The following is a 16,978-nucleotide window of genomic DNA, read 5'->3' on the forward strand; positions in this document are numbered from 1 at the left end:
TGATGTGGGGAACCAGTCTGTAATCCATTCAATTAATTCCAGCCGCACATTTCCAATCCGCCTGGTCTTTTTATGTCAACCAGAGATCAATTACGTCTCCCACCACAGTGACCCTTGTGTGTCTGTTTGTGTGTGTGCGTGCGTGTGTGTGTGTGTATGGACAGCTGAGACAGGAAATGTGCATGTCTATCACTCAATCGCTGACTGATATAGAGAGAAAGAGGAAGAAAGTAGAGAAAGAGAAAGTAGTCCACTGCCATGCCATTTTGAACAGATCCATTATACGGAGACTTGACCTGCTGGCAGTACAGTCTGCTTTAATGGGATTTCTGTCTGGCTATGTTGTGTGTGTGGGTGGGTGGGTGTGGGGTCCAGACTGGGTCACCGCTGATCACCCCACGCTCCTGGCCTTTCCTAAGTGTCTAATTAGGGAAACTGGTTGCTAGTAGGTTTAGATTAATTACACATGATGAATATAAATAGAGCAGGTCTGTTTTGTATGCTGCAGCTTTTTTTCTGTATGGAAATCTGCATTGTTTCATTTCCCACAAAACACTGCAGCTCTATTGAGTTTACAACCCTGGCAGTATAATGGTGTGTTCACACTTGGCAGGTTTGGTTCGATTAAAACAAACTCTGTTGCGATTGCTCTATTAGTGCAGTTCATTTGGATAAGTGTGTACGCTGCTATCCGAACCCTGGTGCGCACCAAAAACTAAAGAATACTTGTTTTTTTCTCTTATAGGAGCTACATTACGCTTTTTTCTTTTGTATCTTTTGGGTTTCATCTTAAAAATGACAGTGTGAATGCTAACTGAACCAGGACTAAATGTATCATTTTCTTTTTTGTTCCGGACCTAAAAAACCAAGAGAACCGGACTACAAGTGTGGACGCCCTAAACATGCATTATCAGATAGTCACAAAACATCTTACATGTTAAACTGAGACTAGCATGATAGACTGACTTACTGACCTTGTAAAAGTTTCATCAAAATACTTATGACCAAGTAATATCAGTAAACAATATTTTTCCACATGACAGGGGCAAGAAACTAGAAAGGCATGTGACATCTGTTGTTTACATGGAGCAAAATACTCCCACAGGAATTAAATTGGTAACGTAAAACTAAAAGCTCAACTGTATGAACCAGTATAATTATTATAGCTTGAATAACATTTTGTTTTGTGATAATTCATAAACACAAAAATACACATTTTACATCTTCACATTCTGCTTTTAAAACCTCTGGGATGTCTTGTCCCATAGAGACTTGTGCCATTCTTGAGCTACAGTCTTAATTACAGAAATCACATTTTGACAGAATTCATCTGTTATTCTAGTAATATTTATTATTTTGTTTTTTATTATTTATTTTAGTATTATTTTTAAATTTTAATTTCTAATTTTAGTAATTACTAAACATTTTAGTAATTTTGTTGTGTTTGTCATTTTTATTATTTTTTATTTATTTATTTTTATTTCAGTTTTAGCTTTATTAATTTTATTACTTCAAATTAAATGTATTTTATTTCATTTATTTGCCAATTTCAATTTTTTTGTTCAAGTTTTTCACCTAAAATTTTAATTTGATTTCAGCTTTATTTAAATTAACAAATTATATACAGTGTGTATATATATATATATATATATATATATATATATATATATATATATATATATATATATATATATATATATATATATATATATATATATATATATATATATATATATATATATATATATATATATATATATATATATATATATATATATAAAACGATAAAAAAAAACACTGTTGAGATTTTCAAAAAGAATAAAAATAGGTGTTTTTTGCAGCCATTTGTGTTTATGTATAGCAAAAAATAATGAAAATTTCTGAAGCTGTTACAGTTGTAAAAGTTCAGGAAAAATTGCAACAGTATTTCAACAATCTTTTTGCAAAAATAATGCAAGCATCTCATGCTCTTCTGAGAAAACTAGCTGCAGTCTGCTGCAGTCTTTCAATGGATGAAACGCAAACAATAACTTTCGAGTGTATATTTAGCAATGGCAGATCAAAACTCTATGAGTAAAGAGATTGTGTGATCAGTGTGTATTTTGGTAGCTCATGTGGCTTTTCTGCCAGCAGGTGTGAGAAGTGTGAGCGTGTGCTGTTACCTCGATCTGCAGCGGGAGGTTGTCACAGACGGTGCACAGCAGTGTATTGGTGGGTTTCTCTCGGCACATGAGCACCAGCTCCAGGTCCATGTCATCTTTAATCAGGAGGCCTTTGGCCACCAGACCGATCCTCATCACTCCACATAACACCCCTCCTTCACTGGGACCACTGCTACAGCTGCTGCCCTCACTGAGACAGACCACACAAAACATGACTACCATCTCTGGATCAGAATTAATGACATGCAATATTTATATCCAATAAATCAATAACCAACAGCTTCTGTCCATTTTCCCAGCATGCAATGGGAGCACTCACTTTGTGCTGCCTTCTGGAGATTCATCGGCGCTGGCCTCGGTCTCCTCCTCCTGTGTGCTGGATGAATTTGTTTGATTTGATTGGCTGGCTTGACTTTGGTCCATCCAATCAGACACATGCTTCAGGGCGCACTCCACGGTAGAAACAAGGCTCTGCACTGCCTCCAGGACCTCAGAGGAAGGGTAGATGGTGGAGTGCTTGGCCATGACGTGACGGTCATCGTTCCCGAAAGACCGAATAGACCTCTGACGGAGAGAAAAGTGTCATTAGCTTGAAAAATAAAATATAGTAAGAAACGATACATAGCACTAGTTGTAGACTCTGCACACACCAATAAAGCATCTCTTCAGCTGTGGACACTTTATGTCTCAGGAGTTTTTATATGGTCACATTAAAAGTGTCTTGTAAACTTTTTTTTTTACAACCATTTACTTATTTTTGGCTTTGTCCCAAACCTAGACTTTGAATCTTAAAATTATGAAAGACCATTATTAACATTATTTATTCTGTGAATATTTATCATTTTGCACAAATTATGATTGTCCCAGAGCTGTGGAATCATTTCTGACACAATTTTGCCTCTAATGAAGTTTTTACAAGAAAACAGACTCAGTGATGAACATGTTTGACATGATATAGGGCTGCACGATTTATCGCACGATACGAAAAAATGACATTGAACTTAAACGCGATTCTTAGTACGATTATTAAATTGTAAAGGCTGCGATTATTTTTTTATGCGCAGCTTGTCAATGAAGTATAGCTCCAAATGCTAATCCATCTGAAAGCACTGCGAGTTTGAGTCACTTATAATGTACATTTGAAAAAGCAACACGCATCAAACATCTTTCCAGACATGAAAAGCATTTATTAACATCTTGTCCAGCAAAAGACAATATTTAATATGTTTTTACTCCAAACTCACTTCATAACAACAGCTGAGCAGCCTTCTGTGAGATGATGTGGCTTCTCACACAGAATAAGGCAGTTGTGTGTTTATTAGTCATGTTTAATCAAATCAAAGCATTGCAATCTTCTGTTTATTCAGCTACAGCGATATGACAAGTTATCTTCTTCTGCGGCAGGGCATATTTGGAGTTTCTGCACAAGGGCTTTCAGATGTAGAAGCATTTTCTACTGAGCCATACAGCTCTGACAAGCTGCGCATAAAATACAGCAATCCCAGCCTTTGCCAAATTGCGTGCTGTTTAATCACGATAAATCATGCAGCCCTAATTTATACAACAAAATAAATGTAAATATCACTTGTGAACAGTATAATTTTAATGTGTTATCAATCAAACAGTAATTTCATCACAGAAACGTATAGCTTGGTGGAAAGAAGGACTGTTAGAAGACAAAATAAAAATCAGTAATATAATTTTTAAAGAATTTAATACATTTATTAAGCAAGGATGCATTAAATTGATTAAAAAGGAGTAAAAATACAGTAAATACTCTACATTTATAATTTAACAAAAGATTTATATTTCAAATAAATGCTGTTCTTTTGAACTTAAATGTTTCTTAAGCATCAAGTCAGCACATCAGAATGATTTCTGAAGGATCACGTGACACTGTAGACTGGACTAATGATGCTGAACATTCAGTTTTGACATCACAATTAAATAAAAAAAAAAAAATTAAAATAGACTCCTTGAATATATTAGAATAGCAGCCTTGGTGAGCATAAGAGACTTCTTTCAGAAACAAAAAAGAGAAAAAAATGAAAAAGAAATTCTACTGACCCCAAACTTTTGAATGGTTGTGTATATATATTGTTGGACAATTTTAGTAAACAAATCAAACAAACTAGTTATTTCACTAAGAACAAAAACACCCATAGTTGAAGAAACAACTAAATAACAGTAACACTGATAAAGGTGCATTACACACAAATACCCACACTCCTATCTTAACTTCTGAAGATCACCTTGGCTGACTTCTTTAATTTATCTCCTAAAGTAAAGTGTGCGTGTGAGACAGACGCGCGAGGTTAGAGCGAAGCATTTAGCGGCAGATTAAACTTTAATCAATCAAACTCACCTCTGCTTGCCTTCGTGGCAAAAGAAATGTCTACAGAAGTAACATCTACAGAGCTTACAGAAAGAGGTTCACATATGTGTGTCCAAAGCCGTATGTCACACCCGACCCACCGGGAACACACCATCAGAAACGGATGTGCTGTATTAACCCATGTCTGCAGGTGTCAGCGTGTTCTACATCATCCTCATGGGTGGAAATCAATTTAAACTCAGTGACAGTCACCCAACAACCTCTTCTAATCAGACATGAAGCCCTCCTGCTCCCCCACAATCCTTCAGTCTTTCATCAACCACTGTCTCTCACCTTCAGTCAGTCTCTCATGTAATGTCACCCACTTCACGACTAGATCTAATAACCAACAAATCCTCAATTCCTGCATTAGTATTCAGGGTGGCGCTTCTCAACTGGTGGGGTTAAAAGTGGCAAAAAAATGGTGATATACAGATAGATAGATATATCTATATATAACAATAATTTTTTTTAAAAAGGACATTTTTGTTGTTGTCACTGGTTCAATCAAACATTTGTAGACCAGAGAACAGATACTAAACTGTCGTTTCTGCCATCTCCTACAATTCATCAACATCACTTAATTGCAATTAATCATTCTTGACGTGATTTGCTCCCAATTAGAGTGCACGCAAATGTCAATTACAGAGATAACGCAAACACAGGATAGTTTCATAAATGGTTAAGATGCATAAAATTTTGAACCAGAAATGATATCAATGGCACTTTAAAGAGGATGAGATCTTTAGAGATGCAGCAACTCTGAGAAGATTGTTGCATGTGGACAGCATGACAGTTCTTTCTCTGAGAAGCTGAGTCTCTATATTCATCTCTTTTTGCTATCAAAGCAGCGCTTTTGTAACAAATTCACTGCCTTTACCAATCAATTTAAAGACAAGTACAATAAAAAAGAAAACTGTAATAAAAAGATAGTTATTTAGCTTATAGATTTTTTAAGAGCTGTGCATTCTTGGATTAGGTCTGGGCTGTTTTTTATTTCTCTTTTTTTTTAATTGGGATGTTCACATGAAACTTTGGCCATTGTGTTGCATTGTGTTTTTGTCAACTAATAAAAAATTAATTTTTGAGGAAAGAAGTTTTAATGGAAGAAGTCTCTCATGCTCACCGAGGCTACATTTATTTGATCAAAAATACAGTTAAAAAAAAAAAAAAAAATTCTATTTGAATATATTTTAAAATGTAATTTATTCCTGAGATCAAAGCTGAATTTTCAGCATCATTACTCCAAAAAAACAGATGTGCTACTTAATATTTTTGTGGAAACCGTGATACATTTTGTTCAGGATTATTTGATGAATAGAAAGTTTAAATGTTTAATTGATAATATAAAAAAATAAAGATTTTTCAGATTTTTATGCATTGAGAGCTAGTCTCTACATGCAGCAAAATACAAAAAATAAATAAATAAATGAATAAAAAGAAGATGGAAATAAAAAGGTAGGCGTGCACTGCCAGTCAAATCTTTCATCAATTCATTCATCATCTTTCACACTCCTGAATCTCCATGATATCAGCTCTATTCAACACGAAATCCATTCCCTAATCCTGTCATTTTCATTCTATCTCTCTTCCTGAACCATTTCTACATTCGACAGCAGACTTGCTCAATAGCGTATCAAAGCTCATATCAGCGCCGCCGCAGTCCCCGGGGGGGTGTGACCTTTCACGGAATATGGACATAAAAATGACATGATGCATCCATCTTCTGCACGGCAGCTGTTGTTTAACTAGCAAGAAAAGAAAAACAAGATTCATTTGTTTCAATCGGAATTCACAGAATGACATTTTTGCTCTGGTGGCTGCTACAAGACAGCCGGGCTTGTTTGTCGAGTGCGAAGCGCTGATGGTTGAAGGCTGCAACCTTTAGTGGAGTTGATCAATTAGTGTGATGCAGAGTGAGCACTTTGACACTGCTATACAAACTACACGTGTTTGAGAACATTAAAGCAGCCTTAGTGAGCATGGATCAGGGCGGGTGTCTTGCGGCATCTGCAGCAGTGGGTGGCTCGGATATAAAGATGCATATCTATGCGTGTGCGTAACCGGCAGTGACAGCGGCCTCTCTGTGGCATCAGGCCAGTATTTAAAAGGCAGTGCACAGGGTTTATGAGGCGCTCCTAATGGCCGCCTGCGAGGGGCTGTAAAACATACTGAGAAGTGTAAAAGAGTGTAAAATAGCTAAGGAGGAGCAGAGAGCACTGCAACTTAATCGCACATCATACCAAAGAGAGGGGAAGGATGGATGAGGATAGAAAGACACTTATGTACAAAGTGTGCACAGAGTAATGGTTACTTATTACAATGCTGCTGGGTACATTCAACTACCTCAAAACACATTGGGCTGCAATGAAAAAGGTGCAGTAAGCGATTTCTGAGAAATACTGTTGATATTTGAAATTAACCCAAACAAACACACATCTCTTTGAAGGAATAACGTTTATACGTGGCTATTGAAAAAACAAAAAAACTTAAGTCACTGAAATAAGGCCAAAAAAATTATATTAAATCTGTGCTCACAAGACTTTTGTAAGGTTGTAAGGTTGTACTAGGTTGTAAACTAGAGTTTTTGCTTCAAAATGATGTAAAAAATATCCTGCCTACTCGTTCATATAAAACAATATATTGATTTAGATTTTGTATGACACTTTTTGTCAAGAAACAGTATGCGTGGAGGCGTGAATCTTCATGAATAATGCTGTGATTCACATCTGAGAAGACAAAAGATCCGCATAATGACCCGCATAATGAGCCCTTTCAGTCAGGTAGGCTATGTGAAAAAACCCTCTGTGATCATGCCGATAACAGGATTAATGTCCACTCTTGACAAAAAAACATTTTTGTGATCTCATGCATGCACGTATTATTGCACATCATGTGAAGAAAATTTTGTATAGGCCTATGTTAAATTACAGTACCAGTCAAAAGATTGGACACATTTTTTTTTTTAAAAGAAGTCTTAAGTCTCTAACCAAATAATGGTTTTCTATTTTAATATACTTTAAAATATAATGTATTTCTGTGATGCAAAGCGTCTGAAAATTCCTACCTCTATGGCATTTCATATAGGCTACTCTATTTGTTGTATTATGTAGCCTAAATGTTAATGTGCACATGACAAACTATACATCATTAAAAAGATCTAAGACTCAAGCTTCACATTTTGACCTCTGTTTTGCTCTTAATATCTTATATTGACCGTAATTTCTTAATATGCTTAAAAGCATGCACATTTGGAGAAATATTGATGGATTCTCATATCTTTGTCAATTTTCTATACGGAGGAGTAATATTTATTCAATAATTATTGTCATCACTATGAGCTCTGGAAACTTGTTTTCAATTCATACTTGCAGCTGGATGGCGCTATGTGCACCTTTAGTCCACAAATGTCTCAGTGAAGAACAGGCATACCATGTGACATTCCAGGAACTAACAGAGGCTTCCAGAGATCGCTATAATCATGGCTATAACATGCAGATAAACACTTTTGAAGATAATAAATACACATTTCCGACAATGTATACATGTATTGCTTTAGAATTTGAGTCTGAATAGCGCTCGCTCTGTGGGCGTGGCCGCATTCGCGGATAATGAGCTGAATCATGGGCGTCTGACATGGCTCTGTTTTCATACAGATTACATAAAAAGAATTTTTGTTTTTGATTTGACTTACATGATTTAAAACCTGACATTTCAGTGTTTCTTTAGACATAAGTCTAATTTTTTTGTGATTAGTATTCACTAAGTTATACTTCATTTTCTGAGAACTATCAGATTGGACTTCGTTCAGAGGGAGACGAGAGATCACGCATGTTTTCTTTATTTTGCAAAAAGCACAACATTTTGTTTTTACTCTGAGTGTACACAAATAAAAGAAGATATTCCACATTAAAATGGTGTATAACTCTTAATTGTATGTGCAAAATTGACAGAGTATTTTTAGTCTCTTTCACACTGGTAAGAAAAAAAACGGAGGTGGTATCGCCGGCGATACCTCCGACTCCAGAGTGTTAACGCGGGTCCTAAAGCTCTTGCCTGATCATAATCGTTCTTTTTCCAGTGATATCCCTCTGAAATTTTCTCTTTTGTAATGTCTCTCAGCCATCTCTCTCTCTACAGTCTTTCTTCAAATCTCCCCCTTACTCACTCTCTCTCCTCCCCCATCATGAGTGGACACGCCCCCTGCTGCTGATTGGCTACAAGTGTGTTTTGCTGCGGTTCTCAGAAATCTCTTACTGCACCTTTAATAAATTGTAACAGCAAAATAAATTTTGACAATCTGAATGTTGCAGCAGAAGTTGAGAGATCAGGCAACATTTTTCCAACCCTTTATTGTACAATTTTGGTGAGCCCGTGCAAATTATAGCCTCAATTTCCTGTTCTTAGCTGACAGGAGTGGCACCTGGTGTGTCGACTGCTCCTGTAGCCCATCTGCTTCAAGGTTCGACGTGTTGTGCATTCAGAGATGCTCTTCTGCAGACCTTGGTTGTAACGAATGGATATTTGAGTTACTGTTGTCTCTTTCTATCAGCTCAAACCAGTCTGGCCATTCTCCTCTGACCTCTGGCATCAACAAGGCATTTTTGCCCACAGACTTGCCACTCAATGTATATTTTCTCTTTTTTGGACCATTCTCTATAAACCCTAGAGATGGTTGTGCCTGAAAATCCCAGTATATCAGCAGTTTCTGAAATACTCAGACCAGCCCTTCTGGTATCAACAACCATGCCATGTTCAAAGTCACTTAAATCACCTTCCCCATTCTGATGCTCAATTTGAACTTCAGCTGATTGTTTTGACCATGTCTACATGCCTATTACTATTCATGCCATAACTATTGCTTAAAAAATTCCTATTAGAAAGATTGTGAAAATCATTTTCATGTCCATTCTGTCATCTAATTGTCTATAAGTACAGAATTGCAAATGTAATTTTTATTCTAACTTGAAACCAATCCCAAAAATTCTTAAACTAATCAGAGGCTAAACTGGAAATAGCATAAAAGCATACTACTGCACAAACAGACAGAAAAATGTGAATCTCACAGAGTAAGATATTATTTGATTCTTCGCAGATTCTAGGATTCTTTAGAGAGAGAGAGAGAGAGAGAGAGAGAGAGAGAGAGAGAGAGAGAGAGAAATCAAATATAATCAAGCAAAGGAGAGTTTCATAAAACCACTGGATTAACAAATGGCACACTGGGGACACATTCAGACAAATAGATCTCAATCAAAAGGAGTAAGATGGACAAATACACACATAAAAGGAACAAGCCTCTTAAAATTGAAGGGAAATGGAGATTTTGCATGTTTTATTATTATTTTTTTTTAAAAAGGGTCACTGACTGTTATAGTACAGTTTTTATGAAGTAATGTGTATTTATGGCTCAGATGAAACATAACAGCACAAGGGTCCTGGCATGTTGTGTCATCTCTGTGTGTATATTTGAGGTCAATGTTCAGTAATAAATTAATTACACACCCCTAATTAAAATGTCTTCCACTCAGGCAATGATCTGCAAAGCTCTGCGGCTACTTATAGACTTATAGGCATAGACTTGTGCTAACCACAAACAGCTGTTGACTGATGCAGGTCTTCTTGATGAGTGAGTCTGTGTTTGTGTTTGTGTGTGGTGAGATTGACACAAACAGACTGTGACAGTGTGCGTGAGCAGCTCTCTGATGCCCAAAGTGTGAGATTTACACACTTTGGGCATCAGAGAGCTGTATATATATATATATATATATATATATATATATATATATATATATATATATATATATATATATATATATATATATATATACACACACACACACACACACACACACACACACAAACACACACACACACAACTTGACAGAAAAGCAAGCAATCAATTTATGCTTTATATAGATGGTCTATTTGTAACATGTTGATTAGCACTGAAAATAATTTTGATTCAATCCTCATTATTTTAAGGTAAAAACATGGTAACATAAAGCCACATACAATGGAGGTAGAGGGCTTAAAATGCTGAAATGTAAAGCTTGCGTTTTTGTTAAAGCACTTAAATTCTTCCCTAAAATGATCATTATTTAGACTTTAAAGTGGTCATCACCAAAGTAATTCCAGCTTGTAAAAGGTAAAATGCTATTTTCTTAATCTTGCACTTTTTTTTTTTTTTTTTTTTTTTTTTTTTTTTTTTTAAGTTGTTTACAGACTTTATATAATTTTGCACAGAAAAACCACATGGTGTAAGGTTTAACTTTTGTGTCTATATTTTCAAAAGTGTGTTTGTTTTGTTCTTGGGACAAGCACAATCATTTTCTATGACATTCAAAAACACATCAGAAATGCTCTCGACAGAACTACAAAAAATGCAGAACCTTCCTATAAGCCAGAATCACAATACTCAGAATTGTGCATTCACTTTCAGACTGCCATTATATTCATAATAGAGCCCTGCGGACATTTTCTGAAAGTCCATTTCTTTGGGATAGTGTAGGGTCAAGCTGACACACAGCCAGTGCATGTGCGCATTTTTCGTGTGTGTGGGTTCTGCCACTTTGGCCACAGTTTGACAGGAAGTCGAGTGAAACCAGGAAGGTCACCTCATTATATGCACAATAAATCAATACAGATACAGATGCAGAAGACACAGAAAGCTGCTAGAGTGAGAGAAGTGGGAAGCGCTTGAGTGTATATGCGCGTACGCGCTTACGTGTGCATATCCAAGGTCACCCCGGCTGCGTCGGCAAAGCTGGGTTAGCATTAGAGCTCACGCTAGCAGGGCGCTCATTACGTTGGGTTATTTATGAACCTACCCCCCAACTCTCAGACTTTAATAATTCAAACAGCACAGCCCTACTCTCCCATGAGACCCTGCTTCCACAAGCCGGAGGTGAGGCCCATTAATCAAACGCTGATCTCCTCCCCCCTTTTCTCTCTTTCTCTCAAGCTCCCATCACATTTTCTCGATCACATCTTGGTTCGTTTAGGATTAGAGCGGTTTGGACAGAAACACATGTAAGGGAGATTTTATAATTTAGACATTAACCTTGTACAAACAAAAAATGTGACAATCAGCCACACAAACAAAAGATGAGGGGTTTACCATGGCGGCTGGAGGGCTGCTAGACGCGGTGTGTCCGTGAACTTGTGTGTGCGAGCGGTGGAGATGGGGGTCTCAGGACGCCCTCTCCTCATGCGCTCGCCTCTCTGCCCCCCCCGCTGCGCCCTATTGCACCAAACCTGCAAGACAGACAGAGAACAACATTAATTACATCATTCCAGCATTTACTGAGTGTATTTTTCTTGTTAGCATCGCAACACCGTCCGTGCAACAGCACTGAAACCAAGGAGACTAAATGTGTAGCATCACAAACCATCACACACTTCCCTCAGGAGGTATCATTGACTCTTTGTCTGAAAATGAGCAATGCAGTATATGAATGTTATACATATTTCATGATCTGGGTGCTGCCACACAACTGAGACGTGGCCTATTGTTCCGTTGTTTATTTCCCGACACAGGGAAGTGTTTGCATGTATTCTTGTTTTATTGAGCACTTATCTGGGTATGTTTATCAGGGTTATTTCACAAAGTGCTTCCACTGCTCAAGATAAACATGATTATAAGTGAAACTCAGCTGAATGCAGAGAACACGCACATCAGAATCGTTTTGAGTGCCAGCAATAACCATTATTTGTGGATCAAATACTGAACTGTAAATTTTTTACCCCACTTAATCCCTTCTTATCTAGCCAAATGTCTTCCCTGTATTAATGTAATTTCCCTGGAATATAATTTCATTCTCTGGATTATGGCTTTCGGAGCTGAACAGATGTACTCTCAAAAAAAGATTCCAGGCCAAAAATGTAAAAATAAATAAATAAATAAAATAAAAGAGATAAATAAACAAAAAAATCCAAAAACTGAGGGGACAGAGCTGATCTCAGTCATATTTCAATGCTAAAGAAACAAACTCATTACATTATGTAACCAGATATTTACATAAAGAAAAAAGGTGCTTAGTGTAAAAAATGTATCACAGTTTCAGCAAAAATATGAAGCAGCACAGCTGTTTTCAACATTGGCAATAATAAGAAATCAGCAAACCAGCATATCAGAATGATTTCTGAAGAATCACGTGACACTGAAGACTGGAGTAATGACAGTATTAATATTGTATAATATTTCACAATATTACGGTTTTCACTGTATTTTTGTTAAAATAAATGCAGCCTTGGTGAGCCTAAGAGACTTCAAAAACATCTTGCTGAGTCCAAACTTTTGAACAGTAGTGTATATGGTTGCTAAGTTGTACTAAGTGTTTTTAGGGTGGTTGCTAGTGTTGCTATGTGGTTTGAGTGTGTCTACACTTTGCATATGGGCTATTGGCTGATAGTCCAGAAGTTCGAACCAGTAAGTCCACAAAAAAAGTCCTCTGCACAAAAAGTGGCCATTCCTGAGCACCATTCTGAAAGTCTGAAATGACAAATGGGACACCTGGGAGCGAAGACCACGAGACCGCAAGCCAATATCAAGTGTGCCATTTGAGACAGGGCCACATACTAGGACTATGTCCATGCTCTGGTTAAAACATACAATATAAAACGTTCTCACCTAATGTACATTAGCCAATAATCCAAAACCAAGATAATGTTAAACAGGAAGGAATAGTGCCGTCTAATAAGCCACAGCTTATCTCCCAAGTCCCTTTATGCACAAAACCTCTAGTTTGACATCCTTTTAAGAGATGAACAACTGTATCTCATGAGGGACCCCACGCTGCTGCCAACAGCACAATTACGCTCAAATGCAGCCCTGCAGATCTTCTGTAATAATGTTCAGTGGAGTGTGTCCACACAGAGACATTCACAGTCTGCTCGCTGGCGTCCCTGCTGTCACTGCCTCGTTATCAGTGGCACAATCTGCTGAAAATACACAACGTATGAGACCTTTCAGAGAGATCATTAGCCCAGACAACCATTTAAAAAATAAATGGCTATCAGATCAATAGATTGATCATCGAATGCCACATATATACAAACTACAATACTGTCTAGTTACAATATATATAGATATATTTTAAGATACATATATAAGTAGACGTTTACATTTGGTTTACCTCAAAAAAACCAACAAATTCACAATATTTAGTATCAATTTTCTGGCACAATAATCTAATGTTTTGGAATAATCTTCATTGGTGGGCTTTCTGAGTAGATATGATAATGTGATTAATTAATCACCATATCATGTAATTAAATGAAATGTTTTCATCAACTGATGACCATAGTCATAATTCTGTTAAAGTCCCAAAATAACACAGAAACTGCAGTGTTTTAATATGGGTCAAATAGTAGTGGCCACGATATAAAAAAAAAAAGGGAAAATCTAGTTTAAACGCATGCCAAGATCTAAGAAATGTACTCTTTGGGCCCTATTTTAACGATCTGAAACGCAAGTGTCAAAGCGCGAAGCGCAAGTAACTTTGTGGGCGGGTCTCGGCGCTGTTGCTATTTTCCCGGCGGGATAAATGACTCTTGCGCCCGGCGCAAATCTAAAATGGGTTGGTCTGAAGTAGCTTCATTATTCATAGGTGTGGTTTGGGCGTAACGTGAAATAAACCAATCAGAGTGTCATCTCCCATTCCCTTTAAGAGCGAGATGCGCTCGCGCCATGGCTGAATGCTATTTACATTGCGTACACGCGATGAGTCAGTTAATATATATGTGTGTGTATTATTGGCACGATTGTTCAATTAATTAGCCAATTTCGTTCATCATTATAAGTAGTAATAGGCTGAATTGAAAATAGGTAGCCTAATTCTAATACACGCAATGACTATTCATCATTACATTTTTATATTTATGTACACAATAATATTCTTTTACACTGTAATCCTTTTGTTTTTAATATTTGGCATGTTTGTGTGATGCGCATCCCTGTGTGTAATAAGCAAAGTCAACGCGCACTGTGGACGTGCCCAGAGGCGCAGTTTCTACCAACGCGCTCTAACAAAAAAAATATTGCGCCATTGACTTTAGACCAGGTTTGAGTTGGTCTATGGCGCAGTCTATTTTCAGCTCCTTAAAATAGCAATGCGCGGGCAATGCGCCTGAACACACCTCCTTTTTTGCGCTGAACCGCCCAGGGAGCGCAAGTTCATTCACTAGTTTAGCGACGTGCTTCTGTGGAGGGAAAAGCGCGCTTTGCGCAGGTGCAAAATAGGAATGACACATGCGTCGGTGTACAAAGTCAATTGCGCTGGGTGCAAGATAGGGCCCTTTGTGTTCATGTTGATTTCATATGTTTTTTTTTTTGTTTTTGTTTTTTAAATATGCCATTATCAACAACAGTTCACATTTAATCACTATAAAAATATAATGTGGTTTATCAATCAGAATCAGGTAAAAAGGTAATAACATTCTCCTTACATCTTGAATATAGTGAGTGTACGTACAGATCATCAGTATTTTTGAAATTTAGTTTTTAAATATAGTGTACATTATTCAAGGTTTTTTCCTTTTAAAAGTATAATAAATTGATTAGTGAATATAAGTTTTTAGGGAGCCACAGGTGAATAAATGAATGCATCTGAAGGATGTTATACATCAAGCTGAGTTTTTTCACTCATCATTGAAAAAAGCAGATCACCGATTACCATGTGACTAGAGTGGTCAAATTATGAAAATACATTTAAGCTCTATATTTCAGCAAGAACAAGAAGAAATGCACATACATCCTCCAACAAATAATTGAAACGAACGAGATAAGCCTTTCCCAACACTGCTCCCTTGACCGACCTTCACCACCTTCTTTCTGACTGATGTCAATCCTTTAATCATTTTTTGGTTCCCTCTAGCAGTTTTAGATAATAGAGGTATTAGAAAAGCACGAGCGAGATGTTGGGTTTAACTGGATTCTGTCACCAGGACAGTCTGGCCTTCCTGAAGACAGCCTGAGGCGACACTGCTGCCCTGCAAACAATTACAGTCCCACTTTGTTGCAGAATAATAGGGCAAACAAACTAGTTCACGCCCTCCAAATCACTACCAGGCTTCAAAGAAAAGCGAGCCATACTGTTCCTTATCTCGATTTGAGCTTTTCTAGCATTAACAGTTCTCGTTAGAAACGCATCTCTAAAACCAAATATTTGTTGACTAATTTAAGTCAGATAGTTACTAAAGTCACAGAGTCTGTGGTGGACAAATGTTGAACATGGCTGGTCCATGTGGTAATGTCGGGCAGGAAATTCAAACATTTGCCTATTGACCTCAGACACGGCTTATCATTTGAAACATGCAAGTAGAAGCCTCTTTACATGGCTGCTCCTGTAAACGTTAACGTTAACCTAGATAAATGTGCGCTAATATTAGGCACATTTCCAAGTGTTCCTGCAGAGTGTGGAAGCTAAATTAGTACTGTGCTTACTGCATGATTAACTGAACGTGCATTTCTCTCTAAAGGCACATCCACTACACTGTGAAGGTGACAAGTCAGCACTGTCAGCTTCATCTTTGCAGCCGAAACGGTCTCAGAAATCACAAGTTTATTAATAAATTGTTAAAATGTTAAGACAGTCTCTTTGCTGTTTTTCTCCGGACACATTCATAATCATTGCTTTTGCCAGTGCACTGCAGCAAGCTTTATGCGTGCACTTGTGTGCTTCATTTATATTTTAATGCTCATTGTTATGGTTTAGTATTTCTCTGTAATGTACAACAATGTTACATTCTTTCTCAGCCCTGAAACTGAAACCATTTTCCGATGCCACTCCCCCAATTATATTTAAGCTATTAAAAAAATATCATAAACATCTGACTAGTCAACTAATGTCTTAAATGAGTGACCACTAGTCGACTAAAAAAAATATCTTTAGTCAGGGGCAGCACTACAAAAAATTTAAAGTGTACAAGTTAACATTGGTTATAGCATATCAAGTAGAAATGTATAGATATACAAAATAAATCTGTGTTTGACAAAGATATTAGCATGAGAAAAGATATATTCTGAGTTTGAAAGATATAAACCATTTTTTACTACTCAAATTCATAATTGGATGTTTCTTCAACTTGCAAACAATATTCCCAATCATGCTCTAATTTTTTGTTATGAAAAAAGTGCTAAAATATTATTTTAATGTTTTTATTTAGGACATAAAATGTTAGATGGCAAGACAAAGGAGTCAGCCATTTTAATACAAAACGTAATTTCCACAACCATCATTTCTATCACAAAATGCTATTAAACAAAGTACTATACATCATTTGAGATCCTGGAAATGACACTGCGTAGGAATTTAGTACTTTCAGAAAATGTAATGATGTAGTAATGTCTGAAAAGCAATGTTAGAAATGCACAAAAGTGCTCAGTTGAAAAATAATCAAATTACATTAATTTTGTCAAAGTGCACCTTTAGGAACTTATGGG

General features: G+C 36.8%; 1 protein-coding gene across 5 annotated transcripts in view; it reads right to left on the reverse strand.

The window, feature by feature from the left end:
- Window positions 1–16,978, reverse strand: part of LOC125257622 (spermatid perinuclear RNA binding protein) — a 114,274-nt gene that overhangs the window by 43,203 nt on the left and 54,093 nt on the right. For all 5 annotated transcript variants that reach the window (XM_048174162.1, XM_048174143.1, XM_048174152.1 and 2 more), the window contains exons 3-5: window positions 11,654–11,790; window positions 2,482–2,726; window positions 2,163–2,352 (exon numbers count right to left, since the gene is read on the reverse strand). In XM_048174162.1, coding sequence (XP_048030119.1) covers window positions 2,163–2,352; window positions 2,482–2,726; window positions 11,654–11,656 — 438 coding nt within the window. In that variant the 5' untranslated portion in view covers window positions 11,657–11,790. The remainder of the gene's footprint in view (window positions 1–2,162; window positions 2,353–2,481; window positions 2,727–11,653; window positions 11,791–16,978) is intronic.

The sequence above is a fragment of the Megalobrama amblycephala genome, linkage group LG2 (assembly GCF_018812025.1).
Source record: "Megalobrama amblycephala isolate DHTTF-2021 linkage group LG2, ASM1881202v1, whole genome shotgun sequence".
Classification (NCBI taxonomy): domain Eukaryota; kingdom Metazoa; phylum Chordata; class Actinopteri; order Cypriniformes; family Xenocyprididae; genus Megalobrama; species Megalobrama amblycephala.